The sequence below is a fragment of the Spinacia oleracea genome, chromosome 4, assembly GCF_020520425.1.
Source record: "Spinacia oleracea cultivar Varoflay chromosome 4, BTI_SOV_V1, whole genome shotgun sequence".
Classification (NCBI taxonomy): domain Eukaryota; kingdom Viridiplantae; phylum Streptophyta; class Magnoliopsida; order Caryophyllales; family Amaranthaceae; genus Spinacia; species Spinacia oleracea.
In genome coordinates, this window is record NC_079490.1 from 173,756,652 (window position 1) to 173,779,779 (window position 23,128).

At 34.8% G+C, this 23,128-nt stretch overlaps 2 protein-coding genes across 2 annotated transcripts; both read right to left on the reverse strand.

Annotated features, from left to right (window-relative positions):
* Positions 1-97: 97 nt before the first annotated feature.
* On the reverse strand, positions 98-7,318 carry LOC110799192 (glutamate decarboxylase). Its single transcript, XM_022004412.2, has 7 exons — positions 7,102-7,318; positions 6,781-6,985; positions 2,343-2,543; positions 1,633-1,847; positions 1,228-1,481; positions 1,031-1,083; positions 98-928 (listed from the first exon to the last, which is right to left on the reverse strand). Exons 1-7 carry the CDS (start codon positions 7,185-7,187, stop codon positions 440-442), a joined length of 1,503 nt encoding a protein of 500 aa, XP_021860104.1. The 5' UTR covers positions 7,188-7,318; the 3' UTR covers positions 98-439.
* A 2,336-nt stretch (positions 7,319-9,654) lies between these two features.
* On the reverse strand, positions 9,655-22,598 carry LOC110799182 (uncharacterized). The gene is made up of 10 exons (XM_022004398.2): positions 22,390-22,598; positions 21,979-22,213; positions 20,918-21,043; positions 20,676-20,828; positions 19,462-19,588; positions 19,309-19,350; positions 12,974-13,162; positions 12,817-12,862; positions 10,528-10,605; positions 9,655-10,021 (listed from the first exon to the last, which is right to left on the reverse strand). The coding sequence occupies exons 1-10, from the start codon at positions 22,458-22,460 to the stop codon at positions 9,946-9,948; spliced, it is 1,143 nt and encodes a 380-aa protein (XP_021860090.1). The 5' UTR covers positions 22,461-22,598; the 3' UTR covers positions 9,655-9,945.
* Between the last annotated feature and the right edge of the window lie 530 nt (positions 22,599-23,128).

Consider the following 23,128-nt stretch of genomic DNA (forward strand, 5'->3'; position numbering starts at 1 on the left):
CATCAACTTGTTTTGGTTTATGTCAGAATTGTATGTAATCATATAGAGTTGAAGGATTTCTACTTGTACAATACTCAGTGTAAGCAGTATACAAAGATAACAGTCAATTAATACAAAATTCCAATAAATCATCTCAGTAGCAAATTGTTTCAATCAGAGCACTATAATGCTAAATAATCGTAATACATACATTAGTGACATCTTCCTCATAATCATATTGTGTAATATGCAAGGGAAAACAAAACTATCTTAACATCATGTTTAATTATTTCCCTGGGGTAAGAGAAATCCATGATAATAAATTACTCAAGAACTCAACTAAACCTCACTCCAAAAATGAAAAAAGTTAAAAAGATAATCCTTTTCTTAGACAAAATCATGATTGAGTTTCTCCATAATTGGTGCAAACAAATTAACCAGGATCGGCTGGTGGTTTGATCTAGCAAACACCATTGGTCTTGAGCTTCTTGTCATCAACAAACTTCTTCCAAACACTGCAAACCTCCATTTGCATTTGCAGGGCACTCTTCTTCCTAGAGATTTGATCATCACCACCTTCCTCGGAGTTTGCAACATTTAACTTAGCACTAACACGGGCAGGAAGGGCGTCAAGTTCGTTGAGGACTTTCTGAAGGTCAGCAACCAGACGGTCTGCAAGTGTACGAGAGAAGTCCTCTCTGATTACAACACGCAACACAGTCACATGCTGCGCGTCTGGTGGCATGGTGTAAGCTGGTACAATCCACCCAAACCTACGAAGCATGTCTGAAATCTCAAACTCATTGTGGAGACTGTTGTCTTTCAAAGAGAATGCAACTAGTGGAACTCCGATGTCTTTGGATATGATGTTGAAGCGACCTGTCTTCTCAATGCCGTCTTTCAAGATCATGGCATTCTCTTGGCAGTTCTCCATGATGTTCTTGTACCCCTGCAGATATTGTCAGACATCAGATTAATTACACCATTAGTTTATTTTTCTACAGATTTTCTCATTTAGTATGCACAGAAATTAAAAGGACTTTTTGAATACCTCGAATCCCAGACGAATCAGCTGATAGTATTGAGCAATAATTTGACTTGATCCTACATTAACAAGGTTAACTGATCAGCAAAAGAATGACTCTGGAAACTGTAAAGTCTTGCTGGTAAAACCATGTTGAGTTAACAAAGTCTGTCGCGCTACAAATGGGTGAACATTGAACATTGATTAGCAATAATAATGCATACCTTTGGAGAAATTGAGAGTGAAAGTGGGTTGATCAGCACCAAGGTAGTTGATGTGGAAGATGAGTTCTTCAGGCAAGTCCTCTTTGCTCCTCCAGATGACCCACCCAACACCGGCATACACAAGTCCATACTTGTGACCACTTACATTGATACTCTTCACCAATGGCAATCTAAAGTCCCATTCCAACTCTGGATACAAAAATGGCGCGATGAAACCACCACTTGCTGCATCCACGTGAATTGGAGTATCCCATCTGCACATACCCAGGAGAAGAACAAGAAGAAGATTTCTTTAAGATCATGACAGTATGTTATTGTTTCTGAAGTTTGCTTATTTTATCAGAATGGGAAAGTAAGATTTTAGACAGAGGAGGGAGTAGTTTTTTTTGCGGTGAGTGAACATACCCGGTTTCTTTGTTCTTGGCCTCGAGAAGGTCGTTCAAGAGCTTGACATCTTCAAACTCTCCATTGAGTGTGGATCCAAGGATAGCAGCAACACAGATGGTGTTCTCATCAACCATTTCCACTGCCTTCTCAGGGTCCATAACGTAGTATCCATCGCTTAACTTAACTTCCTTCAACTCCACTTCAAAATATCTTGCAAATTTCTCCCAACAAACCTAGTATAACATGCACAAAAGATTTTAGAATCCTCAAAGTAACTACGTGTTATCTTCACTTTTAATAAAAAGAATTCAATGTCTAATAAGTTCATATAAGTTGCAATCAGATCATATCAGGTCAATAAGTTTCAATTAGGTATGACTTATTTCAGTTTACTCTCTTACATTTACATCTGATCATGTCCAATACGTTTCAATCAGGTCCTATCAGGTCTTATCAATCAGGTTTAATCAGTTACGATAAAAAGACAGATTTACTCTAATTTCACGACGTCAATTAGGTTTAACAAGTTCATGTTTCATCCGACAAATATAAGGCATCCTTATTAATTTACGTGGTGTTCAAATTAACCGAAAAAAAAAAAAAAAAAAAGATCACACGTAAAACAAATTCACTCGAACCTCACAAGTCACAACAAGTGGACAAGTTAGTTATTAGTGACAAGAATTGTTTGAATTTATGAGAGATGGGCCTAGAGTAGTAAAAAGTACCTGGACATTGGCCCCAGTAACAATGTTGGGCTTATCAGTAGGTAAGCCCAAAGCCTTCCTTCTGTTTTGCCACCTCCTTTTGAATGCAAGACCAGCAAGCATGATAGCCTCTGAGGAGCCCACAGTTCCAACTCCAACAGCAACCTCCGACTCTCCAAGTGGCGCATTAAACAAGTTGGCTATCATGTTAACGCATCTATTCTGTTTCCCACAATTAATTACATAAACAAACTCATTAATCTTTATTTAAAGTCTCAAATTACAAGATAATTATGTTCCCACCATTCCACCAAGCCACCATCCTAACATCAAGTTGTTAAAGTTATATTCCGTACACAAGTAACACAACAACAAAATCATACCATTCTTTTCGAAATGATAGAGTTGGCTGCATAAACTGTTATATACAGTGTTTTATAATACTTTTTCGAGAACTACTAAATAACTAAATATAACTTTATACGTAATATTCCGTAGCTTATAAGCATAAATGACATTTTACATTTTACATTTTACATTTTACAAATACTTCTTAAATACTTCATATAAATAAATAAATTTAACCGTTATTTTTTTTTAAATCTAGAGCTAGAGTATTAATACGAGTACGAAATTTAGTTAATGGGAAGATATTATTGTTTAAAATATTTAGGTGATGAAAAGGAAATGGTAAAGGCAAGTACAAACTACTATTCTACCAAGACCCTTGGAAAGTACAGATTTTATGAATTAAAATTTCAATCATGTTGGGGATAAACCATAAAAAAAAAATTTAAAAAGAAAATTAAAAAAAAAAGTAAAATTAAAGCACTTTAAGGTTTAAAGATATTGTTCTCTTTAAAAATAAAAATAAATAATAACCTTTAATCAAGAGTACATTAATTTGATCCACGAGAACTTTTAGACATTACTCCCTCCGTCTCTTTTTGCTCTTTACGTTTGATGTTATTCACGCGATTTAACGACCATTTAATGTGCATTGAGATTACTCTACTTTTTTTATTTAAACAATAAAAATTATGTTTATTTATAATGTTTTCACTTTTATCAAAAATCTGACATTGGGAAAATGAGAAATATTTAATGTCTAATGGATTTAATTGGTTAAAATAATATTTGTGCACAAATTCTGATAGAATATTAATGTATTATGTGATAATATAAAAAGAAATGTAAAGAACAAAATGAGACACCCGAAATGGAATACGTAAAAAACAAAAAGAGACAGAGGGAGTACCATTTTTAAAAGTGATTGGTGTTATTGATATTAGAGAGAGTCTTATTATGTAAAAGTTTTTTTTTTCTCTCTTAATATGTCATATATGTATCTGGATTTATTGGCCGTGAATTCAAATACTTAATTGTAAACTTATTAGCCTGAAATTTCATTTAAGGCCTTATCTGAATCTTTTTTAGAAAAAGTGAAAATCAGATGAATAAATAACGTCTAAACAAGGCATAAATTAGGTGAAGAGATCAAATGACGCCCAAACAATCCAGGACAACCTTTTTACTCTGGATTGATAAGCATAAATGCGTATTCTAAGTTAAAGGTAGTCCTGTTTGGGTGTATGATTTGAGGTTTTGATCTGGAAAGGTGGTCCTGTTTAAATCTCCACTCATTATGCCCAAAAGTTAGGCAAATTAAATTCTAATTGTCTTTTGATCAAATTAATCTCTAAATAGTAATGCTGAATCTTTTGAAGACAGCAAACAGATTGTGCTTTACTTCTTTTTACCTAAATCTTACGCTAAAATCAACTCTAAAATCTCTTTTAGTAGCTTGCATTCCCACTTTCATTTCAATATTTTTGGATCTACTTTTTACTGGAGTAATAATTTTTTATCAAAATTATTAGAAAAAGAATTTTTTTTTTTTACAAATATAAGTTAGTACAAACACAAAATTAAAAATAAACATGTTATAATTTCTACTCTTTTAAGTTTGTCAAAACACATTTTATATCGTTTTCTCTTCTAATTACATACTAGAGTAGAAGTTTTTCTCAAAATACATTTTATATTATTTTTATAAAAGTTTGATTTTTTAAAGTACTCTTCGAGAAAAATTAAACAACTCTACATGAATATGTTTTCCTTACGTATTAGAAAGAATTTAAAAGATTTTATTCTGCTTTTAATAGTGCCAAAATTCAAAACTAAAACATCTTTGTGAAGCTTAATCCAATAAAATAATACGGAGTAAGAAGTACTGTAATTAATACGAAGTAAGAAGTACTGTAATTATTTAAATTTGTTAAATAAAATAACTAAATGGGAATAGAAACTTCTTATCTTTGGATCTTGAGCTCATTTATATTCTTTTTTTTATTGTCGAATGAGAAAACAAATCTTTAGTACACCTAACTGTAAATATATCCGAAAATAAAATGGAGGTTCTCGTTACAGTAGAATTTTCATTTTGTGTGTGTAGAACCATATATCAATTTAGTACCGGAATGTTGAATGTTGAATGTTGAATGTTGAATGTTGAAGAGTTTAGTTCAATAATCGTCATAAGTTAGCACCAATTAGTACAAGACTTTTCTTAAACTTTAGGCTTTCCTTAATTACCTTTGAAAATTTTAGAATACATGCATATCGATTTCAATAGATGAATATTCCTTCCCAAACAACCATTTAGATTCCTTTCACATTGTATAAACAATTCGATGAGATTGAGACTCGATTCTTGTTGAACAAGTCAATCCTCAATTTAGTAACCTTTTACTTTTTCAATGGAGCTGCCCGGCTGGCCGGCTGTCGCCCTAAATCATGATCAAACTTTGCTTTTTTTTTATTACTTTTGTAGTTTTCTTTTAATACAACCTTCGACTTTATTCAAATTTTGGTGAGTGTTACTTGTATTTGTTAGGTAATAGTATTGCTTATTATGAGAATTATTATGTTTCTTTTGTCGAATGGCATTAATTAGTTTATTATGTAAAATTTTCCATTGACCATTAGACTATCATGAATTCATCTTATATTACATAGTACTCCGTACTCCGTATTCCGTAGACCGTAGTATATACTCTCATGTACTCCCTCCGTCCCGGAATACTCGTAACGTTTTGACTGGACACGCTTGCCAATGCACAACTTTGACCACCAATATCTTTAACTACATATTATAAAAATTTATAAAATATCAATATTTTGAAAATATATATTAAGATGAAGCCAACAATATACTTCCTCCATTCTTTATTAAATGACACAATTTTTTTGTCACGTTTGCCAATGCAATATTTCAACCATTAATACCTTTTATTATCAATGGTTAAAAATTATAAAAGTTTGATATTATAGAACTATAAGATGAGACGATTATAACAAGACCCTACATAACTATATTTTTTGTTACGTATAAATCACAATTGATGGTCAAAGTATATTATATGAATAGTGCCAAAAGTACAATTGTGTCATTTAAAAAAGAATGGAGGAAGTATTATATACTAACATTTGTTTTCATATACTTGAAATAAAATAGATTTAAAGTGAATTATGTGAATAGTAAAAAAAGTCAAACCGTTTCGAATATTCCGGGACGGATGGAGTAAACAAACTGGTAGGAAATGAATCCATGACATCAAAGTTATAAGGTGAAATCTCTACCAACTACAGTACATGTCTACAGTTCTACACCAAGAAATACGCCTTAATGACAAACCCCTTACATGGGTTCAAAGCCCAAACCCCTTACATGGCTTCAAAGCCTACAAGTATAATCACTTTAGCAAATTACTATTCTTATCTATTTTCCTAAGTCTATTTTGAATTTTTTTCCTTATTTGCCAAACATTTATCTCGTTTATACTTATAAATATCCAAATCACTGTTCTTAAGGAAATTAAATGGAGATTTTTTCATGAAGGAATGCAAGGATGAGGAAGTAAATTCTCTATTCTTAAGGAAATGTATAAGACACTCCTTGCTTTTAAAAGGGTTAGGATAAATATCAAAATGTCTACTTGTTTACTCTGAATTAACTAACATTCAAGAATTTGTTAGGTAGAACCCCGTGTTCGATCACCCGCAACAATAATTAGGAGGGGCTTGGAATCTATCCACCGAAAACTTGCCCCCGAATCCGAATTAGTCCTAAAGGTGAACCGGGTGCTAACACACACAAAATTGACATTCAAGAATGGACGAAGTAATAATATTCATTCCGTAAATACAACATACTACGTATGTGCTAACTTTGGAAAAAAATAATGTTTTTTATTTTTTTATTTTTATTTGTAGGAAGATATGTAAACGTTGGACATTTTGATACCGAGATACGCGGCATATGCAACAATTTTCACAACTCTTTGGTAAATAAATTAAAAAAGGTGCATGAACCAACAACAATATATCAAAATAAATAAGAAAATAAAGGAAATAATGATCAAAGAAAAAAGAAAAAAGAAGAAAAAAAAAAAGGTACCTGGAGCTCAGTAGTAACAGGGTACTCATCCATGTCAACATAATTTTTGTTAATGGCATCCATCATCAATTTATCGCACTCTGGTTCCATCCATGTCGTCACAAATGACGCCAAATTCAACCTTGGATTTCCATCCAACATCAACTCGTCGTTTATTATTTGATACGCTGCTTCTTTCGGTATCGAATTATCTGGCATCTTAAACCTTTTTTTCCCAATAACAAAATCAAAATCAAAATCAAAATCAAAATTTAATTTACTACAATACGATCATCGTTAGAGATATGATTATCTTCAGATTGTATGGATCGATAATAATACCTGGGAAGACAGACGCGAACATATCTGGAAGCGAAAGTGGAATGAACGGAAGCATCAGATGCAGTTGCAGTTTTCGAGAGAGACATTTTAATTAATTTTGTTAATTGTTTGATGAATTTGATCGAGTTAGAAGGAGAAGGAAGGTCTGTTTTAATTTATAATGAAGAAGATGAAGACGAAAAACAGAGGGGTGGAGTGGAGAAGAAGAAGGAAGGCCTGTTTTAATTTATATATTATGACGATTTTCACGGAACTTAATTAAATTAGAGATAATTATTACTTTAATTACTTCTTTAATTTGTGAAAAGGAAATGTTTAATTATAGGGGTAGTTGTATAGTGCGTGGCCCAGATGTTTACTGATACTAATATCTATGATTAGTGACTAATTAATGCAGTATGAAACAAGCTAGGGAAGGTTCACACTGTTTTCATTTATTTATGCTTTGACCGGCGAAGGTTCAGACTGGGGGGAAGGTTCTTTTAGACTAGTGCTAATTTGTGAAAAAAAAAAAAACTTGTGATTATTCTTTAATTTGATGCTTTGTAATAACTCTCTTTGTTGACGAAAAAAACTTTTCTCTGTCTGTCCAAAAAAATATATATATTTTCTCAATTTTCTTGTTTGTTTTAAGGCGAAAAGCCGAAAAATAATTTTTTTAAAGGTGTAATACAATTTTCCCAAGTAGAAAACAATTTCCTTTTTTTAGAAAAAACGAAGGAATTTTACATTTTCCTCTCTATTTCCTTAACATTATTTTTGGTCATCCTTTCCACTTCTCTTTTATGGATAAAGCAAAGGAAAACTATTTTCCGGTGATATTTCCCTTGAAAATTGTTTTTCATGAAAATTTATTTTTCTTTGAAAATATTTTCCTTTGGAACAAACAAAAACGTAAACAAGATTTGGTCTTACATACATTCTAATCTTCTAGACACTAGCAAAGCTAAAACTTTGCCATCTAAGTTAAGTATCACGCATATATAACTAGGTATAATCGTATGGACCAAAACTTTGCTATTTAAGTTAAGTGGTATGGTATGAACATAAGAGAATAAGGATACAAGTTCTCGTGGTCTCGTGGACAAGCAATTCAGCACCGGGTGATGAGAATTGAGAACTGATTCATTTTACAATCGTACGAAGGTCATCTGACTCATTTTTATCGTAAATCAACCTATCTCAGAAAAAAGCTTAAAGACAAATTCATATTCTTGTAAAGTTACCTTTCCCCCTTGTGACACCAATCACGGCATATACTATACTCTATGACGTTGATCATTCGAAGAAAAAGTCAGCAATTGTATTCACATTCACATATAGACATATAGGTCATTTTCTCCACAATAGTTCTGATATGATTTTTCTAATTTATGGTATGGTTTGTCTGATCTGGTCGATTATTTTTTTCTTTTTTTTGGCCTGGTCTAATATGATGTAATAAGAATAAGGTGAATAGATCATAGCCTATGTCTGTTGAGGAAGTAAATTCCAATATCTGATACAAAATACATCTCGGCCAACAAAACGACAAAATAGGCTAAAGAACAAAACACTAAAGGATAAAATACAACAATCGAATTGTGCTTTCTATGTAAAAAAAGGCGCTTTCTATGTGAAAAATGACGTTTGTTTTTAATGTTTGACTGTTTGCCTTTTCCCTATTTTGTCATTTTGTAGGTTGATATGTATTCTGTATGGAGTAATACATATCTAATATAGGCCCTCATGTTTTCATGTATGTTAAGGTCAGTGGAGGGAGTACTGTCTTTGTCGTAGTAGGTCTTTGAGGACTGGGGTTACTGCTATCTATTCGCATTACTCCATGTTACATCAGTTGTCGAGTGGTCTATCAAAGAAATCAAAGCTAACTGCTTGTTTTGATAGGTTGTGTCTGTTGATGTTGCATGTAAATGTGATTGCTTATTCAGAAGTGGCTCCGTATCATATGCATATTTCATTGACACAGCTCTGAAACATACCGAGTACTTCCTCCTCCTTTCCAATAACATTGCATCACTGATTCACTCAGGGGCGAAGCATAGTGAGGCCTAGGTAGGCCATGGCCCCCCTGAAGGCCCAACCACACCTATTAAATAAAAGACTAACGAGTTAACCTTAGATAGTTTTCTATTGGACTGGCCCCCCTAAGGGGCTAAGCCTACTTGCTTAATTAGTGTTCGGTCCCCCTTGATAACCGAGTCTGGCTTCGCCCCTGGATCCACTAGGGGGGCAGGCGAACATGGAAACTTTAAGTGCCGGAAAAAACCTGAAAGAGATCCACAAAAACTTATGTCATTTCATGTATCAAACAAATTAACGAATTTGTGATTTTTCTTATCCATGCCAAAAAGCTACATGGGATATCTGGAATAAGAAACTAAATTCCTGCATGAGTGAGTTTTGGGTTTACAAGCTTTGGGTTTTCTACAGCCACGGATTCCATTGGTTCTTCCTGTTCAAGAACATCAAACTTTTTTGCATCAAATGTTTGGGAACTCAGCTTGATGCAGTCCTCCAGGAACTGAATTTAGACGCTAGCTAGTCTATGAGTAAGTGATAGTACAGGATAAAAGTGGTGTTTGACAAATGATCATAAGAGCTGAAACAGAATAATATACATCTTGTCAAAATAAATAGTATCCTACTCTAAACTCTACTTCACGTGAAACTAACCAGAGAAGTAGCAACTCAACATCTGATTCTTTGGTTCAACTTCCACATATAAGACAGCTTTTTCATTTGTACATGTACCTGTAAGGCTACAAAGCCTACAATCAACTTCAAGGGTATGATGAGCCACAATGGTTTGTTGTTCCAACCACCAAAGCAAAATCGAGGTCATCAGCTAGCCACTGATGGTGCTTCAGTCTCAGACTGAACTTCGTCGTAAGTGCCAGTAGCCTCATTGTATTTGTACCTGTGCGGAAGTTCAACGTGTCATACACAAAGAAAATTGAAAGTTGGTCAAAAACAATTTGATAAGTGCTTATAATTCCTAAGGTTACTGAACCCATCTCCCCACCACCACCACCAAGAACAAACAACAATACCAAAGCCTTAATTTCAAAAAGATGAAGTCGGCTACACAGACCAAGGTGCTATCTCCATGAGTCGCTCACGTAAGGGCAAAAAGACACTTCAATATGATTCTACAAACAATTACCCATCTAGCAATGCCAAAACCGCGTTCTGCTTCTTCCCTTTCAAATTGGGATGTAACTGTAAGTAATTATGAAATGACTAATCTATCAACTATGGAATAAGTTCAAAAGTATACCATCAACTTTCTCATTTACATTACTAATGATAAGTTTTTGACCTATTTATACAATTAACTTTCCTGGATAAGAATCTTAACCAAAAAAATAACCAAGCTAAAAGAAAAAACTACGAAAAGAACTGAAAGTGAAGAATGAGATTTACCATTGTCCTGATGATGCAGAGCAAAACAATGCGGTAGAGGGATCATAGTAGTATCCTAGGCTGCTACTGTAATAGTATCTGTTAATAGAAACACATTATCAGATGAATTATTTAGCGGATAGAGCTAAGCAAAATGTGTGAGGAAAGGTTAATTAACAGAACAAGAGTGAACTGATTAAGATAAAGCACAACCAAGCACCCATCATTGCACGCAAGCCCATTACACCAGCAACGCAAAACACTTTTAACACATCGTCATATCAAAATAAAAATACATTAGCATTATCAAACATCAATTTGGTCGACAACTTCCAAAACCCAAGATATCATAATGTTGTGGAATCCTAGATAACCATGTCATCCATCAGCAGCATCCAAAGCCAGATGAAGCACACTAAAAGAACCTCCAAGAGTCCAGGCAGTTTGACCCCTAAAATAACTTACTAGTTACTACACGCCATAACTTCAGTAACGATTTATTAACTTTGCGCACACAACACTGCATATTTCAGCTTTAAGCCATTTTGTAGTTTCCATTTACCATATAACATACTTTCTGAAGATGTTGGTTTCCAATACAGAGCTGCCAAGAATTGTAGCAGTTTTAAGAATCTAGCAAATATACAATAAGTATCTGACACAAGTTAATTTTACCAAGGTTCGTAAAACATCAATTACATCCTACTTGTTATTCACCAAAGAAAACATATTTTGACAAGATCTTATTGAGGACATGGCCTTACATAGGACCTTGTGGCAAACCTATTCTTGCAATAGAATCTAGTTAGGAAGTCCCCTTCTTCACATTTCCATAACCTTCTGGCCATTTGCTACCTGCCTAGTCAATCCTCGCATGTGTTTCCTAAATCCTTGCATGCCATTCATCTACTTGTTTTTCATCAAAGAAAATTTCCTTCCATAACTGACAAATGACAATGTCCCTTTCCATATGAATTATGCATCTATGGCTACCTTGAATTACTGCAATAGACTCTAGGTAGGACATCCCCGTTCTCCATGTTATTGTTTTCTCTTAAACCTTCTGCCCAGTATCTCTCTTCCTGACGATCCCGGTCTTAATTTTCTACCTCAATGTTTTTAGCTGTATATTTTGGAGGTTACTGTCATTCTTTGTTTAACGGTAACCTTATTCAGAACTATTAATATTAATTAGACCAGTAAAAAAATCAACCAGAACCAAACTCGACCTGAACCTGAACCAAATAAGTCGGTTTTGAACAAGTTTCATGTCCCAAGACCCAATATCTCTGTTTGCCAAGGTTAATGGTGCATCCCTAAAATCAATCAGGACAAACTCACTCCATAGTGTCCACACTCTGCTCTTCTTCTTTCCCCTTGTTTCTGATCAACTTATCAACACCTCATACAAGAACTGCTCCCCCTGGTTTGCATACATTAAAAGCTCATCAGGCCTAGCTCTAACGTCTCCTTTAAACTAGATCTAATATCTAATGATCAAAACATGATCCTGTAGTTATGAAATCTCTCTTGAACAAAATCCCAGGGAACCTTCACCAATGTATATACTCCCTGTTCACTGGTTGCAGAAGAGTCACTCCCTTCTCCCTTTATGAAAACAAAAGATAAGAATTGCAAATAAAGGCATTTGACCGTGCACTTGGACTATCAGTTTGTGCAACTGATGCAGAAAATTTTACTGTCAATATTGAGATGAAAAAGCGAACATAAATGCCAAACCTTGAAAAAAGATGCATGGTTCAAAGAGATGAACCAGACAAAAGATGGGACAGGGTCCTTCATCTGGTCTTACCTATCTGTTAGATGGAAAGAAAGTCAAGGTTACCAGTTGATGTATCCAAACTTTCAAAACCGTTCTACTGACATCAGGCTAATCTTATCTCTTTTAGCTTTACTTTCACTTTCCTAACAACACCCCACCCTTAGAAATCTAAGGAGTCAGTTGCCTCTTTCTTGCCCCATCAACAGAATATAAAAATCCTCTACGCTAATCTCGATCGATTAAAGGTAAAAAGAACTTGCAAACAATGGAGAATCAAGATTCGTCATTGATTGTTACTTTTGTGTTTAAATGACAAGCTCCATGAATGGAAGTTCTGTTATGCTGAAGCTCGCACATTGCACTAAAGAACTTCACAGATTAAAATGATACACCAAAGATGCGGAAGTATACATGTAACATACACGTCATCAGGCACTCAAATGTAATCTCAAGACAAGTTCAAACAGTAAAGACGGACAAAAAAGAAGGTTAACAGGAAATAACATTAACAAGGAGTAAGAACGTACCCAGATGCTTCATCATATACATAATCACTTTGCCCAGCCCAAGTACCTAATAATAAATAAATAATAAGAAAATCACGAGTGACTAATGAATATTGTGATTTTATTCCTCTTAAATATCCAAAGCATAAAGCAATTGATCAGATGGCATTGACCGTACTTCCTGAATCTTGGCTTCCATTTTCCACAGCCAGCTGAGTACTTGTGCCTACACTAGGGGTAGAGGTGTCATTATTCGGTTCGGAGTTTGCAGCCACATTATTGTCTTCATCAGCAAACATGTCAAGTCCATCATCCTCAATTCCTGATACATCATTATTTCTTGCTCGAGCAAGGGCCTCGTATCCTTCTATAGAAAAGAAAAAGGAACTGTCACATGCTACTCAAATGTTCACATAGTTACAGTCTTACACATAGTTATACTACGTAGTATAAAAAATATGGAAACATGTAGTACATGTAACATTTAAAATATGGAAACATATTTTCCCTATACAAGTATACATACATCCCATTTTTTATTCTTCCATTTCCACCCTAAACAGATGTGTGGCACACTGAATGGAGTACCCTCAAAAGAACCAATAGCAATTTGTCATGCGCACACAGACGGCCCAAGAGGAAAAGGAAGCGATTTAAGACCACTCTCACCAATGAGGGGAAACAAAAATCACCACTATCTCTCTACCACTTTCTTACACCTCCACATCACTTTCCTCACAAAAAAAAAAAAAAAATTGACCAAAAATACATCCCGCGGCTCCGGCCACTTAACTAATAAAAAAAAAGTTCACCACTCTTACTTTTACTATTCACTATATCCCAACACACTTTCAATCTCTCACATACTCCATCTATTTTGTATTTTACTCAATTATATTAATAACTTAATGAATTCTAACAATTAATCAAGATAAATTATTTTATTTACGGTAAACTTTTTAATTAAGTTATTTTTTATATATATTTCGATATTTATATATTTTTAATACTTTAAATTTAATTGAAAATATTTTACTAAATGTAAATAACATAAAGGGAAATAATTGAATAAAATACAAAATAGATGGACTAAAACATCACAAGTTTCAGATAACTAGAACATTACAACAACTAAACACATTATGCCAAAGACTAAAACATCATAAAGCCAAAATAAAGTACGTCAAACACATCATACAAAAATTTAAAATACGATAAATCAAACACAATCACTAAAATGACCAATCTTCTTCCAGACACGAGTTTAATGATTATTGCCTCCATATTTTTGTCAGATGTGCTCAATTAAATCCTCTTTCAAAGAATGATGAGTTTAACTGCTACGCAAAGTTGTTCTTCTCCCAAGTATGCGTTAATGTTGATGGGTTGAGTCTGTAACTCAAAAGGTTCACCACTATTCACTGTTGCAGTAAGCTCGAAAGGTCTTCTTTATAATACATTCGTAACACATCAACTCGGACATACGTATCTCGTTCATCCTCAACTATCATGTAGTGTAAGATGATACAAGCCTTCATTATGTTGCCTAATATATCTTCATCGTAAGCAAGAGATGGTTGTCGTACATGGCGAATCTTGCTTGCAAAACACCGAAGACACGTTCAACATCCTTAAGAGCATGCGCTTGTCTATCAGCAAACAACTTTCCCGTTTCAAGTTGGGAACGAGAAAAACCTTGAATGAACGTAGCCCAATTTGGATAAATACCATCTGTGAGGCAGTACGCCAGTACCTAGACCTGTCAAACGGGTCGGTCGGGTCGGGTTGTAAAAAATTATTTTCAGGTTCGGGTTAGATCGGGTCGGTCACTTTCGGGTTCGGGTTTACAAATGCTTGTTCAAGACCCAGAACTTTCGGGTTCGGGTTGACCCAACGGGTTGAGAGATTTTAAAACGCGCATTATATTTTCATTAATTTAGGTGATAAATATACAAAATATGGGCACAAATTAACAAATTTTCCTACATAAGTTTATATTAGTCAAATTCAACCGTAAAATGGCGTATAATTCAAATTAAAATCATATTACACACAATAATAGTAAAAAATAGCGTGTTTATTATGCTTAAATTTTCTCATAATCGCATTTATTACTATAAATACAACGATTTTCAATCGGTCGGGTCCAAAACGGGTTCGGTCGGGTTTTGACCCATTACTTTTCGGGTTGCTCGGGTTCGGATAAAATCGGGTTACGGGTCGCAAAATCTTGTTCAGGACCCAGTATTTTCGGGTCGGGTTCGGGTCGGTTTTCGGGTCGGGTCGATTTTTGACAGGTCTACCAGTACCCCATGTTGTATTCATGCCCATTCACCTAAAAATTTATAAGAGGTGTCTTACCTTGCAAAACATCATCAAAAATAGGAGAACAATGCAGAACATTAAGGTCATTACATGAACCAAGAATACCAAAAAAAATGAATGCCAAATTTATAGATCTAGATCTGCAACAGCTTCAAGAATTAGGGTAGCTTTCCCGCTGCATCCTTGGTATTGACCTCTCCATGCGGTTGGGCAGTTCTTCCATTCCCGGTGCATACAATCATCAATACTAGAGATCATGCTAGGAAATCCGCGCATTTCATTTTGATAAAGGATCCTTCTTAAGTCTTCATTTCTAGGACTCCTTAGGTAATCTCATAGGTTGAAAACTCGGTCTCGATCGCGGTTGCGGAAATGGTCGCAGTGTCGCGGTAATGCGGAACTGATGCGTTCATCGCAGACCGTGTTGCGGTTGTCGCGGTAGGAATTTGATTTAATGATTTTTATAGGTAATAGAGATTAATAGAATAGTAGTATTCCCTTTGGTTGCCTAATGAAAGTATATACGGACTACTAGGCTACAGTAGTACCTTAATTTGGTACATGGAAAAAGTTAGATGTCATGATTTAAAAGTTTAGAAAAAAAAATTTAATTCCTTACACAAGCACCATCACGTGATTCTGGAGAAAAAAGTTCCATTTTTTAATTGTATGGAGGGGTCATTCAGAGGTTAAAAGTAAAAAAAAATACATTAAATTATATTACCTTATATTTTATAGAGTAAATAATGCAGGAATAACATATGAGTGTCATACAGCTGTCCTACTCCTACAAACCAGTAAGTAAATTAGTAAAGCTAGCCTATAACTGTCCTACAAGCTACACCCCACCACCCCAAAAAATTTACCCCTTGAAAAATGCAAAACCAACACGATTTGAATGCAGTCACTTTCATGGAGAGCTCAAAACTCAAAGTCGACTTTCATGGAGAACTCGGAAGCCTCGCCGGAAAGCAGAGTTAATAATGTTTAACTCGGGCGATTTTTTTGTGGGAACGGTTGAATCGGCCGATTCTAGTACGTAAACGGTCGAATCGGGCTAAAAATCGCCGTATTTGAAAACAGCGAGATAACTCGACAAATATCGTATCGCCAACTTTGAAATCCGAGTTAACTCGGGCGATCCGAGTTAACTCGGCCGAGTTTTTATACCATGGGTAATCCTCTTCAAAATGCTTGATTACCCCTTGAGTTAAATGTAATAATGATTTTCTTGAAGTTGTTTACCCATTCGTAGATATTCATCAATTGCGTCTTGAGCCAAACCATACGATAACATTCTGATAGCTGAAGTGCATTTTTGCAATCCTGATAACCCTAGTTTTCCGGCAGCGTTTCTTCTGTGTTGCAATAAACATCATTTTCAACCACTTTGTTCATGATATGGAAAAACAAAGGTCTTCTCATTCGAAACCTTCGACGAAACTACTTGTCTAAATATACTGGATTAACCGCAAAGTAATCATTAAACAAGCGGTTATGCCCCTTTTTCACGGTTTCTACGTGCTGGAATCGGAATGTCATCATTCACATTTCGAAGTCCAGGACTTCGGGCAAAGAATGTGTTTGGTAAATGATGAGTGACAAAATCGTCAACCATTCGATCAATTTCTCATATGGATTTACATATGAAGATTCTGAACTTGAACTTTTTTCAAATAACACTTTTTGTGAGATTGAATAGAATGTGATAATGAGAAGTGAGTGTGAGAAACGAGTGTGAGAATGGGAAGTGAGTGTGAGAAATGAGTGTGAGAATGAGAAGTGAGTGTGAGAAATGAGTGTGAGAAATGAGTGTAAGAATGAGAAGTGAGTTTGAGAATGTGTGTATTTAAAAAGGAATGTTGATAAGATTATATTGAGTACGTGATAAAATTGTATTGGATTTTCTTAGATTTTCTATCATTTTCTTAGATTTCCGATTTGTTAATAAGATTATATGGATTACATGATAAGATTTTATTTTATTTTCTTAGATTTCAGATTTGTTGATAATATTATATGGGTTACATGATAAGATGTTAATTTATTTTCTTAGATTTTCTAAGATTTCCGATTTGTTGATAAGAGTTTCAGATTTCTTGATAAGATTTTACTGAATGTTCTTATATTTTCTAAGATTTTCGATTTGTTGATAAGATTACGTGAATTTCTTGACAATATTTTATTGGATTTTCGTAGACAGGACAATTGTTTGTTAGATAACATATTTTCTTAGAATATAATAACGTGTAAAATATAACTTGTCATGGAAAATAATGTATTACATAACACAAAGAAATACAAGGTTAAAGACATAACACGAACTAATACAAGTTCAAAGGCACAACACGAATTAATACAAGCTTATTGAAAATTAATTCAAACAAGTTTGTGACATAAAATTTAAACACATGAAATAAACTAACATTAAACACTATGCTAATTAGAAACTAATTAGCACTAAAAAAAAAGCTCCATAATCAATCTATCCTTTGTTTTTTCCTCATTAGGAACTACATATTCTTTCGTCATCAAAGATTGCAAGAAATTATATTTTATCTTTAGCTCTTCCGGTTGAGATTTCTTCTCCTCTATTTCAAGCTATTTTATCCTCCTCGTTTCCCTTGATTCATCGAATAAAATTTTCCTTAAATTTAGTTGGTGCTCTTGAGTCCTAATTTCAGTGCTAGCTTGCAAATGATTTCCAAAAGACGAAATTGCCTCTGATGATGGTTCCCCTTTGCCTTTTCTTCTGGCCTTAGTTTTTTTTTACACCATCTCGCTTTAATTTTATGCTTTGAAAGTGCATACGATTTTTGCAATCCTGATAACCATCATCATCAAGTCTAGTTCTTTTACCACTTCTTTCACTATCTTCAATAGAAGCTGCTAGACTGGCATCGTATGCTTCTCTCTCTTTCTTTGACATACCCCACCTCATCATCAACCTCCACTTTGGGTCGGGTCATCTGTAAGCATCTTCCAACAATGCTCACATGTGAAGTTCTTTTTGTTTTCTGAATTATGCGGAATATCTTGTGAGTGGTAGGAATTTGGTCTGCATTACTATTCCCACTTGCGCATATCTTAGCAGCTTCTCCATAACTAGCAGCCCACAAAATGATTTCTGGGGACATCCTTCTCCAGCGACTCTCTAAACATTTTGCGCCTCTTATAGCAAGTTCATACGGTCTTAGTGGGAAAACGGTAACATTTGTGAGTGAAAGGTTGTCACTTTCAAAGAATAAAATTCATTGTGGGCCCCTTCATTTCTAGCGAGCCAAATGGAGAAAAAGAATATCGCTCGAGTATTTCTTGTTTTGCTCATGCGCCATTCTTCACCTCCTCATTGATGTGATCCGTGATCTTCTTTTCCCTCGCGGATTTTTCTTCGCGAGCCAATTTTAAGTACGCTGACGGAAGTGCTCTAAGTAGTGCCATTTCACGCCCAAACACTCCCTCGCCTCAAGGAAATAGAAAAGTGGAAAGGAAAAGCTAGACAAGTAGACAGAAACGCTAATGTGCATACTCCGTTCGTCCCGCAATACTCGAAACGCTTTCCTTATAAGGCCATCCCGGATTACTTGCAACGTTTCTAAAAATGGAAAATTTTGTTAATATTATATCAATTTCACACTTACCCAAGGACCCACCTACATCCATATTCCAATAGAAACATTAAAATTTTCCACTACCCCCACACCCACCCCCTACCCCTTTAAATGTTTGACACGCATCCCACTACCTATATTAAAAAAAATACTCCACTACCGACTACCATCTAATTAAATAATAAGTCAATTACAATGCATTCAACTCTGTCCCGTTTCGAGTATTCCGGGACAGAGGGAGTATTATATATACTCACTACAAAGAAGCAAAGAAAAAAGGAGGGTACAAAAGAAAACAGGAAAACATGAATCAACAATTTAAGATTTAACTTCACACAAACTAAATGTTCTTCACACAATGTAACAGGAAAACAGGTACTATTGAAAAATGTTCACACAAGGGGGCCCTAAAAATTCATCACGCTTAAGGAAGCAATTTAAAGATTTCATTTACATAGCAGAAATTTCATTAGTTCAGCAAAATCAAGGATCCTCAGCCAGATACTAGATAAAAATAAAAATAAACTAAATAATGAACCAAATTCACTATCTGGTAGCAAAAACTACATATACAAACCTGCCTCGCGCACAAACACCTCTCGTTCTTCATGATACACATCTGCAATGACAATATGCCAAGAATTAAGGTACTAAAAAATAGTGCAAAATGAAAACATAGGATAGTTAATCAAAAGCTAACAATCAGAAATATAAATATAGAAGTGCTCACTGTAATCGCCGTTTTCCATCAGCCTCATGGCATCTTCAGTGAGTTGGTCAAAAACAACCTTTTTTTCTGCAGGCATCTTCACTCTCTTGTCAGTTGAACCTTTAAGTCTCTTTAGTGCTTGTAAAACCTGCAACATACAAAATTATTACGAATATCCACACCATTACAGTAAGGCATCCATCTTAACACAAGTTACAAAACATGATTACAAACAAGACAGACGCATAAACAGCAGCAACAGCGCTAATTGTGAAGAGGGAGAGATTTAGAGAGGTTAAGATTACAATAAAAAAAATTAAAAACATAAAAATCCTTAACAGCTGTCATAAAAAGACCAGTGGAAAATACGAAGTAAACAAGCGGAAATTAGTAAAGGAGAAACTAAGAAAGTACCAAAAGTAGCATTGAAAGTAAGATCTTGACATTATTACGAACTGTAGTATAATGATAATGATAACAGTAAGCTGACAGGGGGAATAAAAACCACAGGATAAAGGAAAACCTGAACTTAAATCCCTACACTAGCACCCCAGGATTGAGTATGGTACTTTAATCATATACCACTACAATTTCCAAATAAAAGAGATGTTCATTGTGAGCTGTAAATGGGCCAAAACCAGCCAGATGACTTGCCCCAGATATATTTTTTCTAGGTTTACCATGTTTTTACCATAATTTTTCAAATCTCTTTCACATAAAATTAGGGTATCTTTATCTACAACCATAAAAGCATGGACCATCAGATCTCCCCATCAGGCTTCAACAAAGATCAAACCTATAAAATTACTCAGTTTATTACTCTATCCTACCTACTAACTGGTTGGACCAAAGATACATGGAATCATCTTCATCTCCATTCTCCACCAACATAAACTTATGTACTTGTAATTTCTTACTCAATCCATAGTTTACAGACTACATCCAAAGAAGACCTAACACAATATCAAGTCAACGGAACACAACAAACTGTTGTTGCTTGATGCATAGAGATATAGCAGCTTAGAACAAAATCAAAGAGTTCCAATGAAAGCTAAATTTTGTAATGACCAAACTGAGGACTGATCAATCCATTGTGTTTCAAACAGTATTACAGAAAAAAACATATCTAGTTTTAAAACCCCATTTAAGAAGACACAAACACGAACCGAAAAGAAAAGAAAAGAAATGAAAAGAGAAATACGTAATTAAAAGAGAGAAGGGCAAGCTTATAATACCGTTTCGCCAGGCTCAAGAACATCGGCTATACGGCGCTTCATCTTTCCAGTGTCATCAGCAGACATCTCTTGCTCTTCATCATCGCTATTTGGAACAGTGGAGACTTTATTAGCAAGCTTTGGGTACACTTCGAGGCTATCAAGCCATGCATCCTGCAAATAGTAATACAGGCATTCAGGAAAAGCCACATTACGTTATTACAAAAATCTGAAAAACAAGTGCTTAATAGTAAATAGCACACCTTCTCTTCCTTTTCCGGTACATATTCCACAAAATTCCCCGCTTCATCGAAGTAACCTTCTTCTCGTTCTCTTTCCAAATTAAAAGGCTCCAATTGGACACCATCATCGACAAAAGATTCATTCTCCTTCCAAAAGAAAATGTCCAACATAAGCAACCATTACCCTATCTTTAAAAACGTGCAGCACAATAGAGCAACTACCCTAAACAAAAGAAAGCCTCACAACCTCCAGCAGATACAAGTACGGAAATTATTTTAACATAGAGAAATTATTTTAACATAGACGCCAAGATAAGAAAAAATTCAAAACAAAAAGGGTTCAGGAAGTGGCTAACCGTTAATGCAAGAGTATTAGGAACCAACAACAGATTACAAGCAGGGGAAAGAAAAGGTAACAACGCAGTAAGTCAAAGTACATAAATATAAGCCTATCTTGCTCAGGTAAAGTTCTTTTAAGTCTCATGGAACATAATCCCCTTCCAGCCTTCCCAAAAGAACCAAACCTCAAAACATCTGGAACTCACATCTTCAATACTGTCTCCATCCCGAAATAATAAACCACTAGTGACCTAAGAGGGAAACTCATTAAACTTAAATTTGCTTATTTTCCCCCCAAAAATTGTACCCAATAAATGAATTTTACTACAAACATGGACAGGTGATAGAAATCGAAGGTTAAAGTTAACAGCGGTTGACACAAAAGTCGAATACAGCTTAATATATAGGGACAAGTAACTCTAAACAGGAAATTGTTCCCACAAGTACTAGGAATTATAAGTGAAATAACAGAAAACTTTGTTCATCTATGTTGTTACACATTAAATTAACCAATTTACCTACTTCACTCACACCAAAAATTTAGCAGGGCAGCCATATTTTCAGAAATTATTCTTCTATATGCACAGTTAGAGTATTGCAATGCGCCAAATAAGCTAGAAACTCAAAGCACCTAACTAGCTCAAAACTCAACCAAAAGAGACAAAATGCAACATCAAATCACTAAACATACAAATTATAATAGGAATTAAGCATAAAATACTGAGAGAGAGAAGAAGGAAGACCTGATATTGAACTTCAGCAGCAGAAATGTGAGCCACCTCAACCTCAACCTCACCATCTTCAGTGAAGAGTTGAGTAGTCATCTGACCACGGCGCTTCGCTCGCTCTTTCGCAGCAGTACGAGGGTCTGAAAGATCAACCGGCCCGGCCACTTCAGCCTCATCCTTCACTGCCACCGGCTCAGGCGCTTCTCCTGTCTTCAGCTTCTTCTTTTTCGGAAATCTCACTCTCTTTTGCCTGCGCAAATTGACATTGATTCAACCGGAGAAAATAATCAGAAATCGGAACTGAACTTCGACAAATTAGGTTAACGACATATTGTATACTAATTGAAAGGGGAAGCTCGAGATGATGAATTAATTGGAATTGAAGAAAGAGAAAGATATAGAGAGAGAGAGAGAGAGAAAAAATACTTGTTTTTGTTGGAATCGTCATCTTCATCGATGAAAGGGCGCTTGCGGGAGGAGGAAGAAGGTCCTTCCATGGCGATTCGTTTGCTGTATTTTGCAGTTCTGGGGTGGTTTTGCGCTTGAAGGAGTAACTCTCGCTTTCTATTTTACCTGTTGATTTGTACGGTAATTCTCAGGCTTCTCAGCAATTTTGTGTTATTGATTTAACATATTTTGTAATGGTATATTGGCATTCCTGTCCGTCATTATAGGTTTAAAAATCTTCGCCAATATGGTGGTATATCTATTATTACGTGTCATAAAAAATTGTGGTTTGTTAAATGACATCCGGACAGATAAATAATTCCTAAAGTATTCAAGATTAACCAAATATTTATATTGAGTGACATTTTTGTAAATATGTTGGAAAATAATATGAAGTACAATCTAATATATATTTGCTATTTTAAAATAAAGAAAAAGAAATATAATTTTTAGTACTATTAAAGAAATTGTATATTTAATCCTCATACTGCATAATTGTACAATTTATTTACGAAAATGACACTCGATATACTTTGCCCGAAATTCAAGCTAATTATAAGTTCTTTGTTGAACATGGTTTACTCAAGCAGCCAAGAACTGCGTATTTAGTAGACTTCTCACCTGTTCCTTTGAAAGATTAATTGGGCAACCCTCCGTCTGACACCCTACCGAGGAAAGTACAATTTTACGTATTTTAATAGTATGATTTTAAATTTAG

Coding starts and splice junctions, on each gene's coding strand:
- LOC110799192 (XM_022004412.2), bottom strand. CDS start 7,187: ATGTCTCTCTCGAAAACTGCAACTGCATCTGATGCTTCCGTTCATTCC. Junction 2,544..6,780: donor CTGTTACTACTGAGCTCCAG/GTACCTTTTTTT, acceptor TGTGGGAAACAG/AATAGATGCGTTAACATGAT. Junction 1,482..1,632: donor GCCAAGAACAAAGAAACCGG/GTATGTTCACTC, acceptor GGGTATGTGCAG/ATGGGATACTCCAATTCACG.
- LOC110799182 (XM_022004398.2), bottom strand. CDS start 22,460: ATGGAAGGACCTTCTTCCTCCTCCCGCAAGCGCCCTTTCATCGATGAA. Junction 22,214..22,389: donor GACGATTCCAACAAAAACAA/GTATTTTTTCTC, acceptor CAATTTGCGCAG/GCAAAAGAGAGTGAGATTTC. Junction 13,163..19,308: donor GGTGTTTGTGCGCGAGGCAG/GTTTGTATATGT, acceptor TCTTTTCTATAG/AAGGATACGAGGCCCTTGCT.